This window comes from Apus apus, chromosome 14 (assembly GCF_020740795.1).
Source record: "Apus apus isolate bApuApu2 chromosome 14, bApuApu2.pri.cur, whole genome shotgun sequence".
NCBI lineage: Eukaryota > Metazoa > Chordata > Aves > Apodiformes > Apodidae > Apus > Apus apus.
The window spans coordinates 9,000,259-9,017,129 of NC_067295.1; the positions used below are offsets into that span (position 1 = coordinate 9,000,259).

The following is a 16,871-nucleotide window of genomic DNA, read 5'->3' on the forward strand; positions in this document are numbered from 1 at the left end:
TTAATGGCCAGAAAAGTTGTAGCAGCATAACCGAAGGTAGTGCAGGAGGAGAATGCAGCTATTAGAGTACAGCCAATACTCCCCTGCAGTGCTGCCTGTAGAAAACTGTTTTATCTCAAGAACAGCACTATGGAGAAAATCTGCTGTATAAGGAAACAAGCAGTTCAGTCCTGCAGAACAAATCCTGTGAATTTCAAAATTTAAAAGAACATGGAATTGCTATTTCAATTATTTTCAATAAACGGCACCCTGTGAATTTCAAAATTTAAAAGAACATGGAATTGCTATTTCAATTATTTTCAATAAACTGCACATTTTGAGTAGATAATGATTTTCCTGCAGTATAATTCTGCTTTTTGGCTTAATCTCCACTGTGCTTACAGTGACATCCACTGGAAGATGGGTAAGCACTGAACACGAGAGATGGTGGTGATGGTCCAGCTTCAGCAAGCTCTAGGAGAAACAACCAGAAAAATCTTTGGCCTCCCTGGAGGTTGATGAGAAAACTAGAGAAGGAAAATCATCAGCTTTTGCCATGGACCTTTCAGTAGAGCCGAGACCTTAAAAGCCATATCTAATTTTATAGTAAAACCATAAATAGAATATTTTGGAATTTAATGTGCATTAAAATAAGCCCAATAGTGACAGCAGCAGATACTGGGAGCTGGCAGTATTTTGTTGTTCCTTGCAAAGGTGCCAATCAGGAATAACCTCTATGATTAGATGATAAATCGGTGACATATCATGGATATTAAAATAGTGAGAGTGCAGAATCAGGGCTATTCAACTCTAACATGCTCTCAAGCTATGAAAGATGAGCATTTATTTGGAAGACTAAATATACATTGAGTAATTTAAAAATCTTTTCGACATTTACTCAGCTACAGATTCTTGTCATTCACTTTTTCTATAGAAGTCACGATTACACAGGGAGAAAAAACACTGATATTTTAAAACTACTTTCTGCATAAGAAGTATTATCAACAGAAACAACTAAATTACAGTTTGGAGTATTAAAATGGCATTAATGGCCTGTAAGATTGGCCTCATGCCTAGACTGCTGGCATTTTAATTCAAAGTAGATCCCCTAAGCAAGTCTTCCTCCTTTTCAAGGAAAGACATTACAAAACAGCTACCAGTCTCATAAAGCCCAGTATGTCCAGAAATACATTAAATAAATGTACCCCTTCAAAAACCTGCCTGAAAAGGGGAGCATTCCCTTTAATTCCATTCCCTTTATATACTTAATCCTGTAACAAATTCTGGCATCTGTTTAAAGAAGCCACAAAAGAGGAAAATTCTTTGCCCTAGTGCAGGAAGAAAAAATTAAATGACAAGACTTTCCCCTCCAACTATTTTATAAGTAATACAGTCAGTGCCATTGACTTCAAAGCAAACTCTGCCATGGCTAGCATGGGATTTCTGGGACAGGACACTTACCCATTCCCAAAATCATAGTTCATCAGCTGGGGTTTCCTGTGAAATCAGTGTCACTCTGCTAAGTAATGGTTCTTAGAGAAGTGCAATGGTTAGAAAGGCAGAATTGGAATTCTAGCAGGTCAGTCCCAGCAATCTCCTTGTGTCCCTGGTGATAATTTAGGCCTAAACTAAAAAGCAAATCTGAGAGTTGCTATTGCTTGCTGATAGCCAGCACGTAACAATGGCACTAACACAGTTTTGTTATGGTTGCAAAGTCAAATTAGGAAAGAATGTAACATTGAGACTGTTTGTGCGACCTTAACCGAAGCTCAGTTCAGTAGTACTGGGCATCTACATTGCACAGCTGCTTGGTTAGCATGGAATAAAAATAAGAGAATTAGATACCATGTTTTCTTTTACAGGTCTGTCTACTAAAATCACTGGGATGAGTCCACTCCTGTCCAATACAAATTTTGTAGGAAAAAAAACAAACTACGAGTGCCAGTATGGCTCAAGTTTTCCTACTACAGGGGGAGGCTGAGTTCGGTGGTGCTGGCTTGTTTTATTCCTCACCCCCCGCCCCATACCATTACAATAATAATTTTATCTAGCCATAGTTGTATTTGACTCTCCCCCATGACACACTCTCCACATGTTTCAAGATCCCTGGGAAGCATTAGCAATGACTTAAGTGCTTTTCTTTCCTCTCTGTACATACACAGTAATCTTTATAAAAATATTCTCTGAGCTTCTGCGGCTCTTGTGCTCCCTTCCCAGGAGGTTTGCAGTGAACATATTTAGCCATTATCCTCTCCCACGCCTGCCCATGCTCCCCCCTTAATGCTCCATAGAACGATATTTCCCAAAACAGAGGCTTGGTGAGAACTAGGGCCACTGACCATAAATTTTCAAGCCCTTCTGCCCTCCATTCCTTGTGTCATGCATTGCTTTCGGCATTTCCTTAAGATGCCATTTGTCAAGATGTTTTTCTGCAAGTCTGCTGCTCTGGCCTGTCAGGGACCAACTCTGCAGCTGTCAGATCCACAGGTGACCAGACAGGCCCTAGGTGGAAAAACGTGACCAGTCAGTAGCATCACGTGGAAAAAAATAGAAGAACATCAGTCTGATTTCATTCTCCCACTTCTAAACTTGCAGATGATCTAGAGAGGAATGCTCTGTATTTAAATGAAAGGATTGTCACAGGCACCAAAGACAGTACTCCCCTCACCCAATTTCTTCTAAAACCAAAGCTGAAACTGGACAGTGCTGACAGAGCCAGTCAGTGCTCTTATTTTGAGGCCTTGTTTTGGGGAAAAGAATCCCTCAGCTCTGCAATGCCACAACATCCCTCCCTGAGAAACATCAGTCTCCTGTCTGCTACATTGCAGCTGTCCTCAGAGATGCAGAGAGGTGGCAAAATAATGTCACCATGTTTAGGGATGCCAAAAAGACATTTCTAGCAATTCCAGTTTCCTTAGAAGATGTACACAGATCTTCATTCTACTAAGAAACTTGTCAAGTTTCTGACCCATTGTCCAGATCCAGTTTCTGAGGATGTTTCATTCATTTAGCTCTCTGCCCAGGGAACAACTCAGCTGTGAGCAGGGGGAAGTGTTTTGGCAGTTCTTACACCAAGGCTGCCTCATCACTCCCTTCAAATGACCCAAGAGCACTGGCCGCCCAGCAGCAACACAGGCAGCCCTACACTGGGACGCCTGCCGGCACATCCAATCTGCTGACAGGGGCTTTGGGTCCCAGCATTTTCATCACATAAATTTTATACTCCAGTTCTCATCCATACAATGAGGTAGGGTCCATCTTCAACCAAGACAATTAAGTATCTTCTCAATACTTACACCCTAATTTTAACTATCCAAAATTGCACATGTGGTCATATTAAAAGTAAATTTGAGAATCACGGGCAACATATATTCGTCCTGAGATCTCATTTTTCTCCTTACAGTGCCACAGTTTCACTGATTTTATTAGAGCTGGTTCTGCTTTACACATGTAAGGGGAGAGGAGAGAGATGCCATTTATTTAATAAATTCATTTCACCTAAAATGCAAGTACTGAATCTTGAAATGAACCTTTATAATGAAACAAGTGCTGGAAACATGGTTTCCAGAACAGAACACAATCTCTGTACACAGTGTAATTACATTTAGCGTTCTGCAGAATACCAATGTATGGTTTAAATGCTATTAATTGTAAGCAGTTTTGTTCCACAGGATGCTGTTCACTGATAACTACTCAATTAGGGTTGTTCTGCAATTAGTTTACTCACAATAAATTTATTGCAACTGGAGTCATATGTGGTGCAGCAAATTAAAATGCTGTCTGGGCTGCACATGCAGTGGCTCTTCCCTGCTCCTTAAACTGTGTGTAGCTCCCCACAGAAATTTCATCACATTAACAGATTAGACATACAGAAAAGCAGCAGCAGACAAAGTAATTTGGAATCCTAAAACTATGAGAAAAAGACAAATTTGGGGTTAAATAACCTATGTGTCACATTCAGCAAGTCAAAAAATGCATTGCCAAAAATATGAAACCTAAACAAATCCAGACATTCAATGTCACTGTGCACATACACATGCACACTGAGCAGATGAAATTCTTTATTTGCTTATTTACACCTCTTTTAAAGTTACACCATTATTTTAAAATTATCTAGAGGATGCTCTCATTGCCATGCCTCCACTGCTCTGCTTCACCCCATAAGTGGCATCTTAGTGGCTTATCCTCTCCTTTCCTATAAATCTCACCTCTTTCTGCTGAGTGCTTTGAAGTAATCAGAAAAAAATGTACAGACTGGTATAACCTGTGCAAATTACTCAGTAAAAAGAGCTCCAAAGCCCTTTTCTCTCAGTTGAAAACCAAAAGAAGGCTTTGTTTTCTAAAACAAAATGGAAATTTTTCTTCTCAGCAGCCTGTAAGAAATGGAAAACTCTTAGTTCAGTGTGCTAGAGCAGCATTATCAATAAGCAACAAGAGAGAAAATAGACTAATCTGCAAAGAACTCTCAATGTTAAGGAATTACGTGGAATGAGGGTAGCTTGATTAGTTTTCTACTTCGTTTATTAGTTGGGTTAACCCCACAGGGATGAAGGTAGCAGAAAACCTGTTTGATTTATAAACTATGAAAAGACAACAGAAGAACCAAGGGGAAATAAATCAGGCTCGCTTGAGGCTCTCTGCTCTGTTTTGTCTTTTGTCAGAACTACATCTAAAAATACACCCCTCAAAAAATATAAATGGTTACATACTTTTGGTCTATCTAGGGCTATAGATCTGGGTTAAGCACAAACTCAGTAGGGTAATTAGTGATAAGGATTAGGCCAGAGTCTTCTCTGGGGGTAGAGCAGCCTAGAGAAGTTGCCCATGAGGAGGGATGCAGATACCACTTGGCACAGTGCCTGCGATGACCCACGGCCCTGGTGCCAATGTCTAAGGAGGAACTATGCTGCATATCCAGCAAATCCATAAGGCAAGGGATTCAGACCTACAAACTACCACAATCCACATGGGAGTGAAAAACAGGATTTGACAACTGAATCCAGCCAGTAGGTCAGAAGCTGGGCTTTTTTCATCACAGAGTGAACACTGCAAGAAGTCATCACAGCTTTAATACGCATGTTGAAATGTGGAGTTCTGTAATGCATTGGTGCCCAATAATCAGGACAGCAATCTCAGCAGTCAGGGTCACAGCAGCCATTCTAAAGTGTACTCCTGCCTGCAGCCATAAGGGGTTCTGCTGGGGGAAAGTGGCACAGATCAGGTCATCCTGTGCTTTGTCAAAGAGGAATTTATCTAGGTACAAAGGGAATCTTATTTTAGAGCCAAGAATTCCCATTGAAAGTTCTGCTTCGTCTCAGTGCCTCTGGACAAGAGGAGAGCCATGTATGATGACAGAAAAGGAAGGGAGGCAGCTGGTCCAGGTCCACCAACAGCTTTGTTAAGCAGTAGCAAGTCTGGCATACCAGAGGAATCAGTGCCTCTAGTCCAGCCTGTAAAGGACCAGGCTGGAGGTGGTCCCAGCAAAGAAACATATTACATTGTCCACAGGTTGCAGTTCTCCCCATCAGGTCTCCTGAGGAGAAGCTAACTCTCCAAAAGGTTGTCTCTCTATACCCTCTCTCCAACCTGCACAGGGCTGGATTTGCCCTGTCCTCATGTAACCTTGTGCTGAGCCTACTTTTCCCCTAGTCTGCATTTCCCTCGAAACACATAAATTCCAAACATTCCCTTCTGAGTGAACAGAGAGTTGCAAGCTGCTTGTTGCCCTCCTCTCAGCCATGACTTTGGATAAAGCTCCACCTACATGTTCTGTAGCATTTGTGCCCTGTTTTCAGTACCAGCTTGCTGGGAAATGCTGGCTCACATGTTCTGCGAGTCAGGTAGCCAGTAAAGTTGCCCTGTCTCATTTTGCTGCTTCAGCAGTGTTGTCTCTCCACAATGTCCTAAGAAGGATTGCAGCTTGTGTCCTCTTGTTCTCACATAAATAATGTCTGCATGTCAAACAGGTAGTAAGCATGGTGCTCTTGGTTTTAGCAAGTCTTTTGTTTTATACACTGAAGATAGTTATATTCAACTCCTTTGCCTGTTGCCTCTGGAAACAATAAAATACTTAAAGAAACAGCTTGTAAGATCCTGTTCCCGTCAATAACCATTCAAGTGAATATATCACTTAACACTTATGACAATCCAGCTGGATGGAGTCATGTCCATGATTGATAGCTACACTTAGCAACTTTGTGGTTTTGAGCAGCTGAGACAGGATCCAAGGGGATTAAATACTGGATGACATCTCAATGGAAACCACAGCACTGGGAACATGTTAATATGGTGGAATAATGGATGAATGTGCTGTTCCAATGCATAAATACTTAAAAGCTCTGCTGAAAATAGACGGGAAACCTTTTTTCAAACCAAATGGAAGTGAATAGCACTCATATGCTGAACACATAGACTCAGTCCCTGGATGTCTGACTTTGGCTGACAAACAGCATGTACCTTTTTTTAATGCATAAACTGGCAAAACCTGTACCCAGACCTCCCCCTACCAGCAATCCTAACAATGGGGTGTCTTATAACCTCAAAAGCCGATGGTCAGTGCTTCACAAATCTCTCCTAACCAAGTTCAACACCTTTAAAGGACCTCTAGAGTTGGTGAAGACACCTTTGATGAGGATATAGAGCCAGTACATGAATGAACAGCGGTAGTATTTTTGTTTTGCAGTGGGGAGGGGAGATCTGAGACCACAACACACAAACTTAGGCAACATACATTTAACAGGGCTGTAAAATTTAAGGGCCCTACCAAATTAAATACAAATAAGGCATTCAGGTAGGCACTGGGCACCTTCAATTTTGGGGTTCCTTCTTGTCTGTTATCCAGACATTTGAGATGTGACTTCGAAATCTAGATCTCCACCATAGGTCTAATGTCCCAACACAATCTGCTTGTGCATTGGCACCTCCTGCGTAAGAAACTTGTGTCCTCTTCAGTATGCTGCTATCACTTCCCCACAGCAAAGCTTCCAGATCTGCTCTAGAGCAACCCTGCATGTAACACAGGATGTCCAGATTTTCTACCAAGAAAATCTGACTGTTGAAGTGGTTAACTTCAGCTGTCAGCATGGGCAGGAGGAAATAACCTTGAGGCAAAGAAAAGTCAACATTTTCCACAAGGATCCATCTGGCTAAGTTAAGGCATCCCTCAATTATTCTTTTAAACAAGCATCACTGCCTAAAAAAAAAATCTAAATGAAACTTCAGCACTGCAAATCTAAAAATTGTAGCCATAGTATTTTTAACACTTAATTTTTTAATGTGGTGTATATCCATACCTCACGAGTTGGTACTAAATTAATGCGTATTTTACAATAAAACCACATTTGGGTAACTTCTCAATTTTTCTAGTCATGGGTTGTAGCTCCCAGCTTTCCTGAATGTTTTGCTAAGTCTTATTACAAAGGAAGCATTTATCCCAGTGTGTAATGTACACATATGCTGAAAGGTGACACTGTTCTTGCTTCTAAGACCACTATACTATGCTGACTCCTGGGCATCTGAGATAAATTCTGTATTTATAAAAGAAGCAATAAATACTACTTGAGAAGCCATTTTTAAAAGAATGACAGTTGTTTAAAACTTCTGGAAAATCACCCTCCATTCTTGGGAGACAGATTGCCAGGCAGGGAATGGAATCATGGGTGTGTGCAAAATCACACCCAGCTGCCATGTGCAGCCACACAAATGACAATCCAACTTCCAGGTCTCTCCAGGATATCCCTTGCATATTTGTACATGTGATGCATTTACCCTGCACAAGTTATATACCATCAATGACATTACTAAGACATATTCTTGATCCCAAAACTTGTAGGACAGTGTCTGCAAGATGCTGACCTCCATCAGCTTTCTCACAGACCAGAAATGACTCTCCCGTCATTAGGGGGGAAGAGGGAAGGATACTAAGGACATGTTTATCACAGTGGATTCCACCAGTGGCAGCCCAATGGGATCTAAAGGGCAGCCAGGGGTATTCACTGATACTCAGCCTGTCACTGACCTCTCATCTTGCTACTGTTCTTCTATCTTCCTACAACCTGCGCTGCCTTTGCAGTCCCTCTCTGATTCCCACTGAACACCAAGTCTTTTGCATGCTCCATTAACTATTTATCTCCAATGTTTGCTCACTCAGCCTAACCATTTTGAGTACTACTATGGTAAGAAAGGCAGAAAAAACATAGTAAAAACCAACTAAACAGAAAAACCCCACCAATCACAGATGCACTGGGGTGGGAAATGGGGTACTCACAACATTCATCCTGGTAATAAGCACCATCTACATTAAAAGCCTAAATTTCCTATTACAGAGAGATTCTTTTGTTTGGAAACATCCTCTGTGACACCTCCTTTCTTCCACTACCTGCACAGGGAGTTTAGCCTCCTAATTTAGGCAGTAAGAACATGGATCCTCCTCCCTCTCCTAGTGAAACCACCCAACAGTAACCACTGCTTTGGGATGGCACAATTAACAAGTAAACCATGGGGGCTGGAGGATGTAACTAAATATTCCTAATGAAAGACACTAAACATCACCTAATCCCCATGGCTCACCATGTCTACTGTACCATCTCAAAGCAAGATCTATTATATGGTTTGTCAAAGCTTTTCTGCACTTTCAGCTCAGACACAAACATCAGCATATCCTTACATGCACAGGCCAAAGTGTCAATTACAGGATGGGGACTTTGAACTGCTGCATAAACAAGTGCTGTTGAGGATAATGCTGTTCTTTGATCAATATCTACTTTGATCAACTGATCAATGATTAAAAAAAGAAAAAGGCATGAAATAAAAAGCACTTTAGTGTATGGGAAACTTAAAGCTAAATGAATGGTGGCACATGAAGAACTCTTCTTGAAAAGTCAGAAAAGGTCAGCTCACAGATGCAAACGGACAGCAAGCTGAGAGATATCTCATGTATCTGACTGCATGGAGACACGAAAAGCAACAGATCAAAGCTTGGCTGGGGCGGCCAGAAGTAACTAACTCTATACAACAGTGATTTTGGAAATTACTTTTGCTGATTGATGAACACTAAAAATAGAAGTGAGCCGCAAAATTTGACTTCTTTCCCATGCTTTTGGAATTTTTTTTATATATTATACTTTTGTTAATTATCTGGGTTATCAAAAGGATCAGCATTCCTGGTTATTAGCTAGGACTCCACTGTGCCAGAACAATGGCCATATGGCCATAAAAGCAATGCTACTCCTTTACTGGTTAGCATAAGACACTAAAATTCACCAAGGCTGTTCCCTGATCTCCAAAAAAGCAAACAACTGTACAGAATACTAAGACTTCAACTAGGTTTCTCCATGTCTCTAGATTAAGAACTAAAAGAAACAGGAGAAGCAGCTGAATACCTAGATTACATAATGTAATAAAGTCCTGGAAGAAGTTAAGAGATATTCTATAGGACTCTGCCAAGGATCTAGTGACATCCATGTATCTCCCCTGTTTAAAACATCCTCAAAACCTCCCTTAATTTTACAGACTAAGTACATTATACACTCCTGCAATAAAGGCATTTTTTGTCATCAGAAGACCATTTCAGTTATAAAGAATCCTTCCCCCAAGATACCAGGTTATTTCTCCTTCACCAACTTACCCTCCAGTGTACAGAAACGCGTCACCTTCTCTGGCATCAGCTTTCCATGCTTGTGCTGACAATACACGTCTGCAATCTCCTGCTGACACTGCTTAGTTTTAGACCGGGACATGGCTGAAATTGCCTCTTTGCCTGTTACCTCACACTTCGGTGGTTGGTCGTATTTCAGTTCAGGGGAGCTGTTTCCAACTTTTTTTAAATGATGCTGTCTGGGAGACCTGTGAATCTCCTTCAAATTGTTGTTGTTGTTGTTGTTGCTGCTGCTGCTGCTGTTTTTTCCGGGGTGATCACTGAATTGCACCACCTCATTGGAGTTCTTTCCTAGCAGCAAGTTCTCCTTCATTTTCTCCTCTTCCAGTTTCTTTCTCAAGTGCTCCTTTTGCTTACTAAGGGGTTTTTTCACCAGCTCAGACTGGTGATTTTGCCTCTGAGTCCTGGGAGCAAAGTTACTGTTATCAATATTTTCAAAGTCCTTGGGGACTGAATTTTCATTATTGCTGTCTGTTCGTGTTTTCTCTTTCGGTCGGTGGGAAAAATAGCCATCCTATAAATGGGGAGAAAAATTATACTCATCTTACTAAAAATAGTCACATCATTTCTTACACGAGAACATAAAGCAATTACAATCCAACATACTGCAAAAAATCCCCATCTTAGGGTTCATAACAGACAGAGCTGAGAGAGGCCCCTGAGCTGCCCAACTGGTGCAGACAACCATCACCTGCACCCCCTTCATCATTGAGCCAGAGTCCAATCCTCATCTGAGATGGAGTAGAGAGGTTTTATACAGGGTTGTGAACAATTATTAACTGGAGACTTTAACCTGAAATCATTAAAAATCAATGGCAAAACTGACACAGTTTTCAATGGAGCAAGAGAAGGTCCTTTAACGCTTTCCTTCATTCCTTGCGTTAATGACTGCAGTTGGGCATCCCCAGGAACTGCCTTATTCCTCTGAAGAAAGCACCACACAACTTTACAGACCAAGCTTGCTTTCAGTGAAGTAACTTTGCTATGAACCAAAACTTTCTATTTTTTTAAAATTTTTCTTTTAAGCTTCAACACAATAAAGCTTTGGAGAAGTGTCTCCGATGAGGTACACTGCAGCCTTGCCATAGACAGGAAGCTGTGGCAGCAACAAGCCCTGTGTGAGAGGCTGAGGAGCTGCAGATGCTCAGGCACCTTGGAAAGGTCAGAGTCAGGCTTAAATGTCAGCTCTTAACCACCATGTTTCTCTTCTCCATGTTGGGCACACTTCGATAAATACACATACATAAAGCTGCAACATTTAAAATATACTATACTAAGGAAAAGGAATAGACCATGTAAAATATGCTGTAGAACAACTCTTTGCTTCACAATTCCACCCCTGCCTCCACCTATTATCACAGAAACTCATCTTAGCCCATCAACAGCAGAGCAAGTTTAAAACACCAAAGAGAAAACAAAACAAATGAAAAGGAGTTTCAAGACAGTCCTCGTTCTCATGAATGACACAACTAAAAAAAACCACAATTACTTTCAGAACCCAGCTCTCTTCACTTAGCCTCTATCTCCAAAGTACCCTCAAAGAAAAAGACCACTCCAAATGCAGCAGCAAATTGCAAATAGTGAGGCAAATGTAAAGCTTATTTACCTCTCCACTGAGGTGCCACTGCTCCTAGACTTCAGAAGTTCAATGGTTGTCTTGTTCCCTTTGCTTTTCAGCCAACTCTAAAACCTCAGCTTAGTTATACCACTTGAGTATTTTGACTTGCTTTATTTTAATGCATTTGGATTTCTATATATGTGAAATAGCTCAGAAACTTCACTCGTTGTGCTGTCACATTTCTTGTAAGCTAGTGCCAGAATATACCTTTTTTCCTTATAAAATAATTAACAAGATGCCCTGCACTCTGTGCACATACATGTATTATATAGCTATGTTCATATGCTTATATATATATATGTATGTATACAGCTATATGCCTAATCTAAATTACACTAACCACAAAGAATCACAACACACTGCCATTACCCTTTAACACATATATACTGTTCCCTTTTTGACAGCAGGACATTGTACAAGCCCCGAGTGTAGGGAGGAACACTCAGAGCTATCTGGAGCTGCAGATTTCTGGATGTAAAAATGAGAATAACTAAATGAGACAGCAAAAGGGTTGAAGTAAATCTATGCAGGTGATGCAATCCATAACCACAGCTGGTCACCCAGGTTTTCTCATGTCGCTTTCAACTGTCTTGTGCCTCATTTATACAGAACTCAAATATAAGAGGCATCTAAGATGCTATTAATACTATTAATATACTTTTAATATCCCAAACACAGCCTGAGCTATTCTTTATAAGCAGTCAAATTTCAACAGGTTAAGTATGTAGAATATGAAAAAAATGATGAAAGAGCAAATTTGCACTTTATTTGTTGGGCTGCAACAGCAGCAGTGTACAGAGTGACAGGGACACCACCCCACAAAACCACAATGCAACTCTATCATTAGTTTTTATCATTAGTACAGTTTAAAGCCCTTTTTATTGGTAACTGTAGCATTTCACCATGCTGCAACTTAGGGCCAAAACACCTAACTGCAATGGTAAAAAAAAGTTCTTCACTTCACTCTTTCTTCTAAAGGCAATGCCATGACACGATAATTCTGTGAATCTTGGCAATATTCCCTCTCAGAGTCTGACTCTTGCTAAACTAGTTTTGTCTTTAAGCTAAAATATACATATATATATATATATATATATATATATATAAAAATTCCTAATCTGCACAGCAAACGGCAAGTTGATATAGCGAGGGAGGGAAGAGGGGTTATTCACTGTTGGTTTTTCGTGGTACTTCTTACTACTCACAAACAAGAGATGTGCCTGAAGCAGAGCAACAGGCACTCCCCCTGCCATGTCCTAAGGAGCGTGAAGGCCTGCCCCACGCCTTGCCCTCCTGCCCCATCCAAACCTCTCTGTAGCTTAACAAAGCCTCAAAGCATGAGGTGCAGGCCCATTACTGTTTAAAATAACATCTGACATGATACTTATGTGATGTTTCATTCAGGATCTTCACCCTTCATTTTACTACCCTGTGCCTATGATTTGCGCAGCTGCCCCGAGAGCGGCTGCAGCTCCGGGTGTTTCAGCAGAGCCTTCTCACCCAGGGGATGCACTAAGCTTGTGGAAAGGGGTAGAAAGCTGTGATGGAACCTCAAGAGAAAAAAGCAAAGTAAACAGCAGATTTACTGGGATATGGTTTACCTCTTTAAACTGCTTTCCTCCTTCAAGTGCTTTGCACCCCTCTGGGAAATGCTTTTCCAAGTCTACATGCTGGGATTTGAAAAGTCAAATTTTAAATGCTTCAAAGGCAGACACAAAGCTAAGCTCAGCTGTAACTCCTCCTTGCCCACCGGGACAGCAAACACCACTAAAACTCCCTACCTCGCAGGACACCCAGTGTCTGCAGAGATGTGAGCAGGACAAAAGGACTAAAAATAAAGCACAGTCTGTAGAACAACTGTACCAACCAAGAGCTATAGACTAAGTTTGAAAATTAAGCACACATAACAAACACCACAGTTGGACAGCCAAATTCCAGCCTCACATGATCCCACACCTGCTGATGTGTTAAATGCCACATAACCAGAAATCTGCATCCACCTCTAATCTGCATCTCTCTCTCACAGTAACTTTCACCAAAATCAAGTGCAATTTTTATGGTATAATGATTTCAAGACAGGATCCATACATGACAGCAGAAGATGCATATGTTTGCATTGGAGGGGAAATGAAGCTCAGCACTCTGAGCTTAAAACAGCAGCAGCTGCTGACAGTAAACTGTGTTCATTCAGGAAGTTCAGGGATACAGATAAAAACAGTTCATCTGGTTTTCAGCTGGCTACAGCAGGATGGTTTTACTTGCTTCACAATATTTAATTTTTATGGTGCTGGATTAATTGCAGGCTTATTTGCCATGGATGTCTAAGACATTCAAGTCCAGACATCTTGGATAAAGATGATTTTGAAACAAGGAGTTCCTGCTTCTGACAGTACCATGGGAGTACATCAGCAAGTTTGCTGTTTCAAACATCACCTTTTTCAGCTTTTTTCTAGCTATTTGTTAGAAGCATCTTCTTAGCTTTGTGCTTTCAAATCACATTAAATACACTGAAAAAAATGGAAGGTTATACTAGGACCAAATTAGAAGCGGAGAATGTATAAATACAGCCTGTATGTATCTACAATCAAAGATGAAAGCAGTATTTTCAAACAAACAGTCTGGTTTTTGGTTGCTGTATAGACATAATCTCAACCACAGAACACACAAAGAAGTTACGGAAAGCACCACACTTCAGTCTTTGCAATAGAGTAATTCTCTCTTTACAACAAACATAGATCAGAAGATGCTATATCCAAATCCAGCTCATTTGGGAGGCTAAATTTAAAAATTACCCAATGTTACAGGTCTCAAACCCAACACATGCCACCCAAGAGCATGTATTTCAACTGTGTTTCCACCACACTCCTGGCAAAACACTCCCTTTCTGTGTGATCCTATGTGTGCTTCTCCAGCAGACCCAGAGTGACAAGGCCTCCCTCTGGGGACTGACAGCCAAAGTGGCACACCCTTTCCACAGGGGTTTGGGTTTGTAGGTCAGTACTGACCCCACTGCTGCTTCTGACACCAACTGAAGCCACTTCACTCTTGCAGAGAAGGGCAGAATCATTTTTTTCCTACATTTTAAAAACCAACTCTGTTTACAGCCTTTAAAGATAAATTTTTGGAGGCTTTTTCATCACTTTGTAGCCCCATATTTCAAAGCCCAATTGTGACACTGTGGACATCAATCACAGAACACAGGCCTGAGAGAAGGAATCCCAGAAACAGAAATTTTCAGCTTAACTTTATCTGATCCTCAGAAGATACACGGAGAGGTTAACTGCCAAGTACTCAATGGTGAGAGCCCAGGCAGGGACTGTTTAAATGACTGTGGGGCTTCTTCTGCATGTGTGCACAAGGCAATTCAACAATAACAAGCAAATACTCCCAAACTGGGAAAGAACAATCTGTACCCAGGAGAGTGCATGAGATCATTGCCCATTACATACTGATTGCCACTGATGCTAAGAATAATAATACAATGTTAACACAAAAACCCCCCATTTTAAGCTCAGAGGCATTGCATGTAATGCAAGAGTTTGAATTCTGCTCCAAATTCTGCTCCTTGTTGAAGACATAGGGGTTAATGTTCCAAACCCCACCGTCAGTGTGTTTTATTAAAATCTTTCACACTAAATCTAAGCTCTTTGATGTATTAGCAACCGTATCTATGGTTGTTGAGGGTCTAGGGCTCAGGTACTGTGAGCTTGATTGAATTTGAAGTCCCACCTATCCCAGAAGGGAAAGCCCAGGATCCTGTGGAGAAGAAGGCTGAGCCTTTGCAATCTGCCAAGACGACCATGGAATAAACTGATGCTGTAACCCCCACTGCAGATGCAACAGCAGCTGTGACTTCCTGTACCTAGCATCAATGCAGAGAATTTGGAATAACTTTACAGCCATCTGTAATGATGAATGGATTTTAATGACAAATTGCTGAAAAGCTCAAAGGCTTTAGCAACTACAACACACACCCTCTCAGCCAGATCCCAGGTAGTTTACATACCTGTAGAGTGCCTTTCTCCACACATTTTTCACTTGCATTGATTGTATATATTTGCCTCTAAGTTAACTACATTCAAGTACAAATGTACATTTGGGTTTGTCCAGTTGAGAAAATCTAAGTCACAAATTCTCCTGTAATCTTTCAGGTATGGTTCTGCGTCCTATGCGCTAAAAGGCAGGAGGTGAAAGACTATGGCTGCCATACTGATCAAGGAAAAACCAACATACCAGCACTTTCTCTGTGGGGTATCCTGCCACAAGACTAGGGAACACACTACAAAGCCATTAGGAACTGACCCGCATAGCTTCAGGCCACTGGTGGAAGGGGTGCCACCAACAGCCAGGATTAGACAGTATGACTGTTAATTTTTGCAATATGCAAAAAAGCTAACAGCAGACCAATTCTGAATTTACCTAATCTACCTAGAGATAACCTAATGTGCATATAAATCTGTAGAGACAAATGTCAGCAGGCCAAGGCGCACCAGCTCTGCAGACAGACTTTGTGTGGCTGAGGGTCCAAGACACCAAATGAAGGGAAAAGCCCATACCACACAGGTGAGACACTCACTACACACCTGGGGAAATCCAGTGCCACAAGATGGCTCCTATTGTAGAGGCTTTGTAAGAAAAGTTAAAGAAAACCCTATTCAGATCACAAAGGCACACAGTAAGAGCCTGTGTTCATCTGCATCTGTGATGCAACTTCATTGCATTGTGCAGAGCAATAAGAAACTGCTCCCTTCTCAGGAAAAGTAATTCATTGTGTAACTTTTGCATCAAGGAAGTCCTATAAATACCACACAGATGGATGGACCATGTGCAATCAGTCCCTGAGTGGCAAACGTTCACAATTTCAGTTTATCTGGCACAACTGATTTTCTCCCCAGCACGGAGGAATTTGCTGTCTTTATGCACTGAGAACATATTATCATGTTCTTTCCCTTGCAAAGCTTGGTACCTTAAAGACACAGCACAACAAACCAGAAATATGCATATGTGCACACTGAGCAACAACAAAACACACAGACCTTCCTGTAAATACAAAGTACTGGCCATGCTGGCCTTAAAGGCCAGATATAAATAAAATCCTGTATTATAAAAAAAATAGATTTTTTCCTCTTGTCACATAATTAAATACCTAACAATTACTGATCACATGTAAAAATATGCAATCACTGAGGAGTCATGCAGGATCGCATGTCTGAGGTGCAGACACTGGTCACTTTGATGGGGTGAGCTGTGCCACTGCAGGCTCCAAACAAGTGCACAGCTTGAGGAGATGAACAGCTTCAATATTTGCATCATACATCAACACTTCAAAAAGACCCCATCAGTTTTTATAGGGCCATCTATTTTACCTGTCCTGTGACCAAGAAGAATTTAAACAGCACTATGGGAAGACAATTAAAACAAGTTTCTGTTCAATATTAATTACAGCTCTGTGACATATTATTTTATAATGCTTGTTAATTATTCAATAATTATACCTTCCAAATGCCAGAGGAGTCAAAGGATGGCATCTCTACAAGCAAGGGCTGCAGCTGGCCGAAATCTTTTTATTTCTGCGTGAACCTTTGCATATTTGAGGGCTGTTTCTTAGTTGAAATAAAA

At 41.0% G+C, this 16,871-nt stretch overlaps 1 protein-coding gene across 1 annotated transcript in view; it reads right to left on the bottom strand.

Annotated features, from left to right (window-relative positions):
- Nucleotides 1-16,871, bottom strand: part of XYLT1 (xylosyltransferase 1) — a 193,141-nt gene that overhangs the window by 88,738 nt on the left and 87,532 nt on the right. Inside the window, exon 2 of the mRNA XM_051632422.1 lies at nucleotides 9,605-10,148. Coding sequence (XP_051488382.1) covers nucleotides 9,605-10,148 — 544 coding nt within the window. The remainder of the gene's footprint in view (nucleotides 1-9,604; nucleotides 10,149-16,871) is intronic.